Source organism: Psammomys obesus, unplaced genomic scaffold, assembly GCF_907164565.1.
Source record: "Psammomys obesus unplaced genomic scaffold, mPsaObe1.curated_primary_1811, whole genome shotgun sequence".
Lineage (NCBI taxonomy): Eukaryota > Metazoa > Chordata > Mammalia > Rodentia > Muridae > Psammomys > Psammomys obesus.
In genome coordinates, this window is record NW_026596234.1 from 3,347,299 (window position 1) to 3,362,336 (window position 15,038).

General features: G+C 34.9%; 1 protein-coding gene across 1 annotated transcript in view; it reads left to right on the forward strand.

The window, feature by feature from the left end:
* Sycp2 (synaptonemal complex protein 2) overlaps positions 1-15,038 on the forward strand; it is a 48,743-nt gene that overhangs the window by 4,004 nt on the left and 29,701 nt on the right. Inside the window, exons 6-14 of the mRNA XM_055595916.1 lie at positions 3,064-3,149; positions 3,665-3,750; positions 3,994-4,028; positions 4,677-4,819; positions 4,899-4,951; positions 7,432-7,477; positions 8,064-8,159; positions 10,414-10,474; positions 14,641-14,789. Coding sequence (XP_055451891.1) covers positions 3,064-3,149; positions 3,665-3,750; positions 3,994-4,028; positions 4,677-4,819; positions 4,899-4,951; positions 7,432-7,477; positions 8,064-8,159; positions 10,414-10,474; positions 14,641-14,789 — 755 coding nt within the window. The remainder of the gene's footprint in view (positions 1-3,063; positions 3,150-3,664; positions 3,751-3,993; positions 4,029-4,676; positions 4,820-4,898; positions 4,952-7,431; positions 7,478-8,063; positions 8,160-10,413; positions 10,475-14,640; positions 14,790-15,038) is intronic.

Below are 15,038 nucleotides of genomic sequence, written 5' to 3' on the forward strand. Positions count from 1 at the left end.
GTAATTACTTCCCAGTGAAGGTAATGCGGACCATACAACAAAATGTACATTGATTGTAGCAGTTTCCTTTTTATTAAAATCAATCTCCAAAAGTATTGTTGGACCTCAAATTAGAGCTTGGAAAAAAACATAATATCCTCTGCATATTTGTGTAGGAATGGAAATATGCTTTGTTTTTTCTTATTTGAGACAGGATCTCTCATAACTGAGAGACCTTGAATTCTTGATCCTCTTGCTGCTACCTCATATTACCTGAAACACAATAGATATATATTTATCTATGCATGTGTGTTTTTACAGAATGAATGCAGCATAACTCAAGTTTTAGAACTTAGCTAATAGAAATGTAATAGGGATCTGTGTTGACAAGAGAACCTAAACTCTTATCAGGAAAGTTCCAGCCTTGGGAGTCAGGATTGAGAGCAGAGATACAGCCAACTGCAGAGACAAGACCAAGACCAAGACAGAGGGGAAGCAGTGGGTCTCAGGTCCAGATTAGATGAGTGAGTAGATTGTCAGACAGCTGTCATACAGGCCACCTCAGCAGTGGGGTGCTGAGCTAAAGCCCTAAGGATAACTGAGAGTTCTTTGCCTTGTTGGTACTTGACCCATACACCAGGCGTCATATGACAGTTCGGTTGTGGGGCCATTGCTTTAGCAGTGCTAAGTTTCTCCTACTTTAGGGAAGGCAGGTGAGGTAGTTTTATCTCTTTCCTTAGTCTGGCTGCCTGATTTTCTTGGGCCTGCTTTCTCTGATATGATTTAAATACATGTGCCTATACAGTGTTAATTCATCTTGAAAAAAAGAAAGTTAGCCCCTTTATAATTACCAGGAATAAGTCATTTATGGGTCTGCACTCCAGGGTGTGGTGCTGGATAGATGGTGCTGTTCATGTGATAGGGGCCTTCCTGAGGGAGAGGGTTAGGGCTCCCCAGTACTGGAGAGTTATAGGGTCTTTGTTGACAGAGTGGCCTGGAGAAGAGATAAGGAGTCAGCTAGGGGAGGGAAGGAGTCAGGCTACAGTCAGTGGAATTTAGCAGCTCTGGCTATGTAGCAATCAGGCCACTTCTGTGGCTCTGACTTGCTCTCAACTAGGTGCTTTTTTATACAAGTTTCACAGAACAAAGACAGACTAATAATTATCCAAGTGGTATATGTATCCAACAGAGTATGTGTTTGACTTTTCATTACATGTCCAGGGTCGTGTAATTACAAGTAGAAAATAAAAACAGAACAGAATTTTTATTATTATCCCTATACCTACAATTTAAAAGATCTAAAGAATGTCTCCTCCACAGCAAATACATTTAATATGTAACAGCCTGCTTTTAAGCAATGTTTGCTGTTTGAAAGCACTCCAGACAAACTGGTCTTTTTTTTTTTTTTTTAATAATCAGGTTTTTAATTGTAATGCAAGCACGTTGTCTAAAAATATCAACTGCATAGAAGGATTTGAGGCTTAAAGAAAATACAATCTATTCTTAACTGCCCACCTCCTACTCCCAATTTATGCTCATATTAGCATCATTTTATACATCCTTCCAGAAATGTCCTGTTCATCCTTTCCTTTCTTTCAACATATGTTCCCCTGAAGTGTCTTTATTTTACACAAATGTCACCCCATCTTTCTTTTCCATCATCTCCTTTTCTATATATGCTCACCAAACTCTGTATCTTAGATGTTTCTATACCTGTATCTATAACCCTGCCTCATTTTTTGAGTATCTATCTGGTATTCTTAAAATATTTATTTATTTTTATTTCATGTGCATTGGTGTTTTAGCCACATGTATGTCTTTGTGAAGGTGTCTGATCCCCTGGAACTTGAACTACAGACAGGTGTGAGCTTCCCTGTGGGTACTGGGAATTGAACTTGGGACCCCTGGAAGAGCAGTCAGTGCTCTTTTTTTATTAATTACAATTTATTCACTTTGTATCCCCCTTCCCTCCTCCCCTTCCAATCCTATCCTCCCTCCCCTTCTCCCTCCCCAAGTCCCCTGATAGGGGAGGTCTTCCTCTCCTTCCTTCTGATCCTAGTCTATCAGGTCTTATCAGGAGTGACTGCATTGTCTTCCTCTGTGGCCTGGTAAGGCTGCTCCCCCCTCAGGAGGAGGTGATCAAAGAGCAGGCCACTGTCACAGACAGTCCCTCTTCCCATTCCTATGGAACCCACTTGGACACTAAACTGTCATGGGCTACATCTGTGCAGGGGTTCTAGGTTATCTCCCTGAATGGTCCTTGGGCACAAGAGACAATTTCATCGCAGTATATATTCATGAGACTGTCTTATAATTGGAAGTTTCACTAACCAGCATTCTCAACTCTTAACAAAAGTTGGTAACAAGGTTGATGATGCATGCAGAAGGGGGAGGGAAGGTGGGGTTAGAAGGAGAGGAGGGAGAGGTTTATGGGGGGCTACAAAGTGAGTAAAGTGTAATTAATAAAAATTAAAATAAAAAAGAAGAAAAAATATATATTGATAACCAGTTTTTGAAATTTGAGGGTTTAATTTTTTTTCAGACATATCTTGATCATGTTTTCCCCTCAGTCAGCTCCTCCTAGATCTATCCCATCTCCCTATCCACTCAACTTCATGCATCTTTTCTCTTTCTCTCTCTCCCTCCCTTCCTTCTTCCTTCTTCCCTTCCTCCCTTAAGAATAAAATCAAAATCAAAATAATAGTACAAAGCTAAAAGCCCTCCCACCAAGACAAAACAGAACATGGGGTCCATTTTTGGTTTTGCCACCTGCTCTGGGCTTGGAGCCTGTTCTGGAGTGTGGTTTATAATAACCAGTAACACTCCTTTGGGGCGGGGGTGGGGGGTGGGTTTCCTAGCAGGTATCATCAGCAAGCAGCTAAAAGGTGAGGATTTAAGTAAAAATTAAAACCTTCAAGTCACTTAGAGATTCATGAGAGTCAGATATGTTGATTTCTTTTAAAAATAATGTTTGAAGTATGATAAAAGTTAACAAGTCTAGTTTTCATAAACACTTCAGATAGCAAGTGACTGTCAAATTTGTCAAATCTGTCAAAAATTTATTATTTTTATTATTTTATTCAGGTAAAAAACAAGTGTTGGAAACTTTCATACCTCACATTTGTACCCTGGTTATTGATACAAGAGTGAATATTTGCATTCAACAGGAGGTAACTGTCTTTTAAAACCTAAAAATGAAAAAGTAAATGATAAAATAAAAAAACTTACCTTAGACTAAGTTTCTTAAATTAATTTCATGTTGTATATTTCTATTGTCTGAATCATTCATTGCCTAACAATGTATTTCATAAATAAGTATAAAAATCCACACTTGAATGGATTTATATATGTATATCACTAATGTGAGAATCTATACACCTAGGTACTAGGAGTTCTCTAGTATGTAAATATCAAAATAGCATGTAGTTTTGTTTGTGTACATTCATATGCATAACCATTAAAACAAAAAAATTACTTACTCCCTTAGGTCTTAGAATAGTTGTGTGAAAGCTTCAGCAAGGGAGTCATGCTGCACCCACAGTGCATCTTAGGCTGGATGTTCTTGCCTTCACCTGACTTACATTCCCTACCTAGCATGATTGAGAGAAAACCTAGGCTTTTATGTTCATGTACATATTTCTGTAAGTGATTCTTGGAAATCAAAGTTACTTTTCTTCTCTTTCAGGCTTTAAAAAAAGTGAATTTGATGCTTGACAGAATACCTCAAGATGCCAACAAGATACTTTCTAATCAAGAAATGTTAACTCTCATGTAATAATTTTTAATAACTTGTTCTGATAAATTGTTCAGTATAAGAATTGTAAGAAATTTGGCAACCACAAGTTTTAATTAAATAATGGAGTCTGAAAAGCTTATAAATTTTGATATAGTATAGTGTTTATATTTCCTCCAAAAGTCAGTTGTACTATCCAGTTGTATTTTTCTCAAAACATGATGGGATTTCTATCTAGGTGATCTTAGTTTACTGTGTAATTTTTTTATTTTAATTCACAGGAGTAATATGGGAGAAAGGATTTTAGATGTAGGAGGTAAGTATGTCTTTCCAAGATTTGAAATCACTTCAAATTTATGAATGTTTTATATTTTTGACAATCTTATTACCCTTCAAATGTTACTAGACTACACCAAAAGTATTATAATCTGTTTATATAAACTAAAAGAAGAATTAATAAAAATAAAGACATATCTTGGAACAAATAATTTGTCAAAAAATTAGACAAATACAAGTGTGATAGTTATGAATGGTAACAATGCTCCAATATATTGGGAATACTTATGCTAAAATATTTTTAAATGTGACTTATTGAAATTATAATGTCTAATATTTTTGCAGTTGATAGATAATTTTTAAACAATATATTACTACAAAGAACTTAATTTTTTTAGATTCCTATGAGTAAATTTTTATTTAGTGACATATAGAATAAATTATATCTTTCATACATACTCTGGGATAACTGTAAACATAACAAAATTTTATATCTTTATAAATTGTTTTTTAATTTACAACTATAATGAAGTGATAAAGTCTTGACTCATGGGTTTCTTTGACTTTTAAGAAATTAATAAGTTAAATAAACATTTTCTCATTTTTCTTGTTCTTGTGCCTTACAAAATGGAGTTTTATAAGCTTAATTTTTAGAGTTTTGTCCTTTACACTAATAATTTTTTTTAAGATTATGAATTACAGGTAGGCATTGTGGAAGCTTTATGTAGAATGACCACAGAAAAACGGAGACAAGAACTTGCATGCCAGTGGTTTTCAATGGATTTTATTGCTAATGCATTTAAAGAAATTAAAGACTGTGAATTTGAAACGGTAAGTTGTATAAAAATAACAAATTTAGTAAAGATTTTTGTATAATTTTGATTTTTAAAACTTTCATTTTTTAAACTAGGATTGCAGGATATTTCTCAATCTGGTAAATGGCATGCTTGGTGATAAGAGGAGGTAAGCCTGATGCAGAGGAAGCCATTTGTGGGTAAGGAAGAGCTGAGCCCAGTGATGAGTGTTTATAGTTGTTGCTGAACTGTGAAGTATGTAGATGTGTTCAAGATAGTATTTATATAACATACAGTAAACTAGTGCATTGTAAACCTGAGAGACTCCTCTGATAGCTTTATTTGACTTTATGCTTAGGAGGAAAATGTGTCTTATTTAGCTTATATTAATAATTGAGTGTCCTAATTTGTTTTACTCTGTTTCAGAATTGTGTGTATATTATTTGGTGTTTAAGGAATGATAAAAAAAAGTCTGGCCATACATCTACACACTGGAGTGAAAGTATATAATAAATAAATTCTCCAACAGTATAAGAAACAGAAGTAGGATTTATGTGTGTGGGTATTTTTACCTGCATGTATGTCTGTGTGTGCATGTAGTTCTGAAACAGACAGAAAAGAGTGTTGGCACTGGAATTTACAGAAGGTTGTGAGAAGCCATATGCTTGGGTGCTGGGAATTAAACTCAGGTGCGCTGAAAGAACAGCAAGTTCTCTTAATAGTTGAGCCATCTCTCCAGCCCAGAGCAACAGTATACCTGGCCCCTACAAGTGTTCTGAATTAATTGTGTTTCCTTTATTTACTGAGTGAAAGATAGAGTTAGGCCTAACTGCAGTGAGTCATGTTGCCTGCATTTGAATCCTAGGTTCCCATCTGTTCTATTCTCTAAGTTATTTAACCTTACTATCTTTGTTTCTTTAGATTCATGATAGGAATACTAATAATACTCATTTTTTTTATTTTTCCAATTTATTACCATGTTTTATTTTTTTATCACAATATTTTTTTTATTTTTATAATTTATTCACTTTGTATCCCCACTGTAGCCCCCTCCCTCATGCACTCTAAATCCCACTCTCCCTCCCTCATCTCCTCTCATGCCCCTCCCCAAGTCCACTGATAGGCAAAGTTCTCCTCCCCCTCCATCTGACCTTAGCTTATCAGGTCTCATGAGGACTGGCTGCATTGTTTTCCTCTGTGGCCTGATAAGGCTGCTCCCCAATCATGGGGAGTTAATCAAAGAGCCAGCCACTGAGTTCTTATCAGAGACAGTTCCTGTTTCTATTTCTAGGAAACCCACTTGGACACTGAGCTGTCATGGGCTACATCTGTGTAAGGGTTCTAGGTTATCTCCATGCACGGTCCTTGTTTGGAGTATCAGTCTCAGAAAAGACCCCTGTGCCCAGAATTTTTTGATCTGTTGCTCTCCTTGTGGAGCTTGTATCCCCTCCGGGTCTTTTTATCTCCTTCTTTCCTAATATTCCCTGCACTCTGCACAAAGGCATCTCCTTCAATACCTTGCTGGGTAAAGTCTTTCAGCGGCCCTCCTGTCCTGTTGCCTGTTTTCTCCTTCTTCTGATGTCCATCACCTTTGCCTTTCTGCAAGAGGATTGATCATCTTCCCCAGAGTCCTCCTCCTTGCTTAGCTTCTTTAGGGGTACAGATTTTAGTATGATTATCCTATATTATATGTACTTATAAGTGAATATCCATATAAGTGAGTTTATATGATGTATGTCTTACTGCTTCTGGGATAACTCACTCGGGATGATCTTTTCTAATTCCCACCATTTTCCTGCAAATTTCACGATTTCCTTGTTTTTTATTGCTGAGTAGTATTCCATTGTGTAAATGTACCATAATTTCTGTATCCATTCTTTGGTTGAGGGACATCTGGGTTGTTTTCAGATTCTGGCTATTATGAATAAAGCTGCTATGAACATGTTTGAGCAAATGTCCTTGTTGTATATTTGAGCACTGAGATATTCAGGGCACCAGCACATGTGCATTGTGCCCACGAATAGCACCAAGCACCCACACCTCCCCCTCCACTCCTGCTTAAGCGTTACCCTTCAGGCAGGCATCAACTAATACTACGTATTACTTATGTTTGCTATACAGATAGACAGAACATACTAAAGTACTTAAAATAGTATGTTGCCACGAAAATGCTCTAAAAATTTAATAACTTACTATCAAAGATTACGCCTATGTACTTTTTACACACCCAAGTCCTGTGGGAACTTGCATTGTGTTAATATGTAATTCTAATTAGGAACACTTGTTCATATTTGGAATGATATTTTAATTGGTATAATTCATTTAGTGAAAGAGTAATTTCTTTACCTAAACAAATTTCCAGTAAATTTTTGTTTAAAATGGTAATGGCTTAACCTGGAAAGTCTGGTGGTTTTCACCTATTATCTCAGCTACTTGTGAGGTTACAGCAGGAGTATCATATTTGAGGACAGTGTGGGCAACAGTAAGACCTCCTATCTCAAAAATGGAATTAAAGAGATTATTTTATTTTTAAAATGTTATAACAAATATCTAATTTCCCATTCATTCTAGACATTGTTTTTTTATGACTGAACAAGTTAATTCTGGGAAGGCTGATATATTTTTTTCTTAAATTGTTTTATGTTTTAGAGTCTTTACATTTCCTTGCTTATCAGCATTTCTTGATAAATATGAGGTAAGTTTTAAATTTATACAAATTTGAGTTATTAGATAATTTTATGTAAAAATTAAATAGATTGTAGAATAGAGAATGATTTAAAACAGTAAAAGCACTAGACTTAGCTGATGGTACAGCTAGTCCTGTAAATTACAGTGACACCAGGAAAAATATGAACCAGCCCTTCTTAGCAAGAATGGAAAACCACAAGGCTGTAGTTTTTTTTCCATTCTCTTCTCCCGTTAAAAGCATTACTAATATTCATAAGTATATTTAAAATATTCTTAGTCTCTATTAATACTTAAAATGGTTTTTGATTTCTCGATTTAATTTCTATGTAAAGCACTTAAGTAACATTTCCTTGTTCTAAATTATCTAAATGTTAGCACATTGCTGCTGTCTTCATCTACTATACTTTATCTCTAGAAAGTATTCAGGGAATGTTCTACTTCATATAAGTGTTGGATTCTAGAATAAAAAAAAACTCAAGTAATATTTCAGTCATGACTATAACCTGATATTTTTCTGTGTTTTATAAGCATAAGCATGAATTATATTTTAAATGTTATAGTAAATATAATATTAGTTTTAAATATTATATTAGCTGCAGATACCATCAGATGAAAAACTTGAGGAATTCTGGATCGATTTTAATCTTGGGAGCCAGACTCTGTCATTCTATATTGCTGGAGACGATGAGGTAAGCTCTTATCTATTTGTTACAAATGTGAAGAATGTTCTTTAATATACTTTCAGAATGCATGTTTGTACTTTTCTTAGCCATTTTTTATTTCAACTTTTACCTTTTAATTTTAAGATTGTATAAGCTACCAAGATAATTAAAATGAAACTTACTTGATTTTTTATAACAAAATGAGTGCTAAATTTTAATACTAAATTTTGCATAAATCTTTCAGAAATAAATAGTAGTAAAATTTAATTTTTTGGTCATATGAACAAAATGAATCAACATTAGAAAAGACAGCATGGAGGCTGCTCAGTGGTACAGTGCTAAGCAGGCAAGAGGCCCTTGGTGACTCAAGCACTCCATGAGAACTAAGACTGGTAGGTGACAGCAAATCATGTTACTCAGGCTTGAAATCTGGGAAGAAGTGAAGGAATTGCTACTTACAATAGCATGTAGAAGTGAATTTTAGTTTTATATTGTATCATAGCCATGTGTAGACCTTACAAGGTAGAATATTTCTGTTGTCCTATTTGTTACCTGAGGAAAGAGATTGAATTTATTGTATTCTAGCTATCAGTTCATATTTAGTTACAGTGGCATATATCTGCTCAAATTGTGTAGTCACTACCAAATTATGATAAAGCTGATCAGCACTTACTAATCTGGTTGTGGCTGCTGGTATTATAAGGAGACTCTTTTTAATCTAGTTTTAATCTAGGTGGGTTTTTTTGTTGTTTTTGTTTTTGTTTTTTTTTTTTACAATCCTACTTCTTTCCCCCATAGAATTTTTATTAGTGAATGTTAGTCAATACATCTTAGAGTTTTCACATACTTTTTATTATAGAGTACCTTTGTAGAATGCTTATTTTCAGAAACTATTAGAATGCTGTAATCTCTTTCTTGGTACAGTTTGGTGTACCATATCTAGACCAGAAAATAACCAATCATACTGTAGTATACATAATAGGTAATAAATAAATCCATATTTAAATTGTGTTTTAAATTTAACTGAACAGGATGCTCAAAGATCGTCCCAGAATTATATTTTGAATTCTTTGTCCTTCCTATCTCTATAGTAATATGTTCTTCCTATACTCTGTGCTCTCCCTAGAAACCACTCTTTACATAGTGGCAGCTTAAACCCTCTCTTTGTCTCTTGGCCTTGGCACCTGGATATTCCTCTGAGATATCAAAGCATTCTTGATGTTCGAGCTGCCACATTTCAAATCTAAAACAGGGTTTTGGCCATTGGAACCCTTCTTGCAGATCTTTGAAACCTAGTTTTTGGGATAGTTTTAACTGGCAACTTAACACAGGTTAGAATCACCTGAAAAGAGTTTTGCTGAGGAATTGTCTAGATTATGTTGGCCTGTGGATGTCTGGGGATGTGGGCCAGTGCCTTATTAATTGATGTATGGCACCATTCTGCAGTGGTGGGTGTGGGTTGCAGGTTGTGGTAAATGAGTACAGAGCAAGAAAGGATGCATGTGTTGATTCTCTGCCTAATCTTGACCATGGATGTAATGCTTCAGGTTCTTGCCTTGACTGCCCCATGGTCCTGAACTGTAACCTAGAATTTTAGGTCAAATGAACCCTTCCTCCCCTAAGTTGTTTATTGTTGGGATATTTTGTCACAGCAACAGAAATGCAACTAGGGAAGACAGTGCATCCAGTTCTGATGAGACCTGATAGGCTAGGGTCAGATGGAAGGGGAGGAGGATCTCTCCTATCAGCGGACTCGGGGAGGGGCATGGCAAGAGAAGAGGATGGGATTGGGAGGGGATGAGGGAGAGGGCTACAGCTGGGATACAAAAATGAATAAATTGTAATTAATAAATTTATTAAAAAAGAAATGCAACTAGGACAGCTCTTTCCCATTTAGGTTGTGGTAAAAATGCTATATGTTTATAAATGGGTTCTCTGGTCAGGAAGTATAAAATAGCCTCACCACCACATTATGTATCACAGTGTACAATGTTTTCCTTAGAGAGGTTGCTTAAAATTACTTTGTTTTCCTATCTCATAAAAGATCAGGGATGTAGTTTTTTTCTTATTTATGCCTGGTATGTAGGGCTTGTTATTTTTAGAATGAATAAATGGAATATTAAAGGAACAGAAAGTTGCATATTTAGTGATGGAAGGAACAAGAGCTAGAAGAAAGGCCACTGTAAAGCCACTTGCAGTTTAACTAAAAGTTGATATTGAAAGAAGTTATAAGTAAGGAATAACCTTATAATTAAGCTCTTTTTTTTCCTCTAAATTTAAGGATCATCAATGGGAAGCAGTCACTGTTCCTGAAGAAAAAGTTCAAATGTACAACATTGAAGGTACTAAACTTGAAGTTCATTTTTTGTAATTCTGCTTTTGGTTCCTGACATAGGGAATAGAAACTGCAGCCTCTCTGAGATAAGATAGACTACTAAAAACAAAACATCTGTAGATGCATCTGTAAGTTCATCACATTCCCCACCCCACCCCAGTTTTCTTCATCTAGAAGCCACAATATTTGGTCTGACCAGTCTCACATCAGTGTTTTCTCGGTTCTTACATTTCTGTCCCATTTGTTTTATTAAATTCAAACACCTCATTCTTCCATTCCTGTAACAGGAGTTACATAGCACTGCTGGACAAAAGTATAAAATCTAACATACAGGTAAAAAGGCCATATTAAGTTAAGGCATATTTTAGTCATTTAAGTGGACATATATCTCACCATGGTTTTAATTTGCATTTTTTAATGAGCAGTGGTGAGTACATTTCATGCATGAGTTCTCTGTTGTCTGTGTGCTCTCCTCTGTAAAGCACGGAGTACTCACACAGGCTGGGTGAACACTTCTTTCTTCATCTTTTGCTGACCTGTCTTTTTAATTTTGCAGTTATTGTGTATCCTAGAATTCCAATCCTTTGATAGATAGATTTTTTGTGAACATATTCTTAATCTGTATTTTCTTATTTTTTTATTTTGGTGGGGAGCAAAGAAATGCCCTTATATATGAAGTCTAGTTGATTAGTTGATTTTTGTTTTGTTTTGTTTTGTTTTTCTCTGTATGGTTGTTGCTTTGCATGACCTAAGAAATCTTGTTCTATCCTTCATCACAAAGGTTTTCTGCTTTGGCTTTAGCTTTGTATGTTAATATGGTGAACAAAACAAATTAATTTGAGGAGTTGACAGAAATTGTAGGTGATTGTGTGAATTTATAGTGATTCTATGATTGTGGAAATGGCTTTATTTTCTCAGAGTTTCTTTGTTTCCGTAGTCATATGCTCTACCATTGAATATTACTCCTCTGTGGTTCCTCTGTTAAAGCCACCTGGCTCTGTAGGAGTGGTCTTGTCTCCTGCTGCTATAATGTATTCCTTTGACTTACTTACATGCTGTGTGCCAGTACCACAGTCTTCTTGGCATTTTGTGTTCATGGGTAACATAATTTATTTTCTGACATTTTGGGAGTTTTCAGAAACACAGCCTCTGGAATATTCATATACATTTTTAAAGATTTTATCAATCATTCCAGAAAACTTCCTGAAGTTACAGCTATAGATCATTATGATATAAAAATTTAGTTCATAGAGATACACTTCTTTATTTGGGTACTTGACTTCTTTAAACAACATGTTTTTCAATATGTCTTATAAATCTTTTAATGAATTTATTTCCAAATACTCACTTTTGCCATTTGTGATGATGAACATAATCTTCTTTTCAGATACTTTTCTACTGGTATATTAAAATAGTTTTTTTTTAATACTTTCCTTTTTTTCTGCGTTCTTGCCAAGTAATTTAATTCTGGTCATTGTGTAGACTTCTGAGGGTATTCAGTCAGTCAATCATGTTGTTTTTAAATAATGATAGCTTTGTTATTCTCTTTCTTTCTTCTTTTCCTCCCGCTTTCCTCAAAGCATTCTCCATGTTTGAGCCACCAGGTCTTTGTGCTTCCCCAGGAAGAACTTCACTGATAGAACCATCTCCCTAGCTGTTCAGCATTCCCAGTGGTAGCTATGTTAGTCTTTATAACTGTCATCAGGATTGTAGTTTTTTCTTATACTATTACATAATAATTCATAAAAATGTGACTTTTCAGCCAAGAATGGCTGTAAATTTCAGCTTTTCACACATTTATCTCTAAGTATCTTTTCACCTTTTTCTATTTTTAACCCTTTCTGTGCATGAAACAGGCATGTCTCTCCTGGTGTCTGGGTTTGTCATTCATGTATCCAGATATTTACTCCATCAATTCCTTTATTTTCCCAGTATCTCTTTACTTAGAATATAAATGAGATCACCAAAAGTCAGCTTAGGTCCATCCTATGGCTTCTTCTTGAAGGAATAGATATTACATTTTCTTTCCTTTCTCATTAATTTCTGTTCTTCTTACATCCTGTTCTACATTTCTAAAGTTTTTACTGACTAGGAATGTAACTCCTCTAAGTACTCTTTGTGTATGTATCCTTACATTGACTTCTCCACATTTGACACTGGTGAATGCAATTTATTTAAGTATATTTTTTAATTTCTTAGCTGAGCTCCAGATGTACAGAGAACACTACCATTCTCATATTCTTACGCTAGGGAGTGCCTCCTTTATTTCCTGACAAGTGGTGTATGATGAAAACTGCTTGGCTAACTCTTAAGTACAGAAGCTAATCTTTGTTTTAAAACTTGAAAATCTCTTCTTTGGGGAATATTATTGCGTGTTTAATAGTAGCAGGGTTTGTTTGGGGGCATATGTGAGAGCCATGGTGCACATGGAAGACAAGAGGACAGCTTTTGGGAGTTGGTTCTTGCTACTATGTGAGTATTGAGGCTTTCGAGTTTCAGAGTCATCAGCCTTTGGCAGCAAGCCATCATTATCAGCTGGTTTATCTTACAGGCCCTAAAAGTCATTCTTGGCTGTTTTCTCCCCACTAACTTACAGATTTCCTCCTTTTATTATACCTGTTACATATTTTGTATTTGTCCTCTCTCTTTGTTCCTTTGAGTACCATGACGTGGGGAGTAATGTGAAAACTAATATTTAGTTTTCTCTATGGCTTAAAAGTCATTTAAAATGATTTTGCAGATAAAGCATGTTACTATATTCATCAAGTAATAGCATCTTGATGTGTTATTAAAACCTAGTAGTATATTGATATATAAGCATCAAACCAAACAAGATTTTTAGTCTAATTTTAAAAAGTAAAATTATAATATACTCCAGGACATCAGAGCAAATGCCAGAAATCTCAACAAGATAATTGATAAAGTAAAACATACATCAATGTATTTTGTTCAACTATATAGATGATCAGAACTCATAATAGATGAATCTTTAAAGAATTATCCAAAGTTATAGTTCTAATGCTGTTGGTTTACAGTAGAAGAAAATACTTCATTTAATAGATACTCAGTAAACTACAGAAAAAATGCAGATCAAAAATATGAAACAATTATTAGTAAAGTCCCATAAAGATTATTAATGTATAGATATTTTTTATCAGAACACAAAATAATATCTTCCACAACCACATGAGTTTTTACCTCTGAAATGTGAAAATTTAAGATTGGGCTCACATGATTTGTTAAATTCTTAGTTGTATTATTGTAGTGAGAAACAGAATGGCAAACACTTTCATTAGTGACTGTTTCTTAGTACCACCATAGGCTATTACTATGGCAAATATCACATATGTATAAAAGGAAATAATTTTCTGTTTGGGCAAGCCTTGTAAGAGTTTAAAAATCTATTCTTCATAAAAATATTTGTCCCTAAGGGCAGTTTACAGTTGCTTGCCTCATTGTGGAGATAAAATTCCCTACTTTGTGTGGTCTGTTTTCCTTGAGCCCAAAAGTATAGTCTATGGGACAGGCTTGGAGGTTGCCTCAGCAGAGGTGGGAAGAGCACAGTGGCTCGTGGTGCTAGGATTTACTCTGTAATACAGGCAAGCTGATTAGTTACTAGGTGGTTTTCTATATATCTTTGGGGTATTGAGTATGAGCACCTCATATACACTGGAAATAGAGTATTTTTTTTATTGGATTGAAAGTTCCTTGAGGATAAGGACTGCATGCTTCTCCCTTATAAAACCCTGGAATTTTTATCAAAATGTTAATAAAACTCAATATGTTGATGTGTGTGTGTGTGTGTGTGTGTGTGTGTGTGTGTGTGTTTATAGCCAGAAATTACTAACTATGAATTCAAGTTATTTTGTTATTACTAAAGCAGCTTTTTCAGGTATGTTCATGGAATATTTTAAGAATTTTTTTTAGGACCTGGAAAGCATAGAAATCGCAATGACTAGGCCATTATTGTATAACAGAAATGAGGACAATGAAACCAAAATATAAGCTGACTGATTTGTTTTTATAGGTAGTAACAGAGCTGAGTAAGCAACACCCAGTTTTTTTTTAATTGAGTTTTGATTCAGTTTGCTGTATATCTTATTTCTAGTGTAAGTTACAAACTAGTATTGTGGAGATTAATATATTATCATTAATGTTGTTTTCTATATACAGTGAGAGACTCAAAGAAGCTACTGACTGTAACTCTGAAAAATATAGTGAAAATTAGTAAAAAAGAAGGGAAGGAATTACTTTTATATTTTGATGAATCTTTAGAAATCACCAGTGTAACTAAAAAAGTTTTTGGTGGACATAAGTACAAGGTAAGCTTTTAAAACTTCTTCAACAAATAGTATTATCATGGTTTTGCAAACTCAGTTTGGGGCTATAAGTTTAGTTGCTTTTTTTATTATCAAATTCCTAAAATGGCATGAATTTTAGCTCTTTAAAATTACACTGTGAAGAGCTGGCAAGATGGTTCAGTGGGTACAGGCAATTTGTCACCAATCCTGAAGACCAGAGTTTGATCCCCAGGATCCACCTTTGTTGGAAGGACAAAAGTGATGTCACAA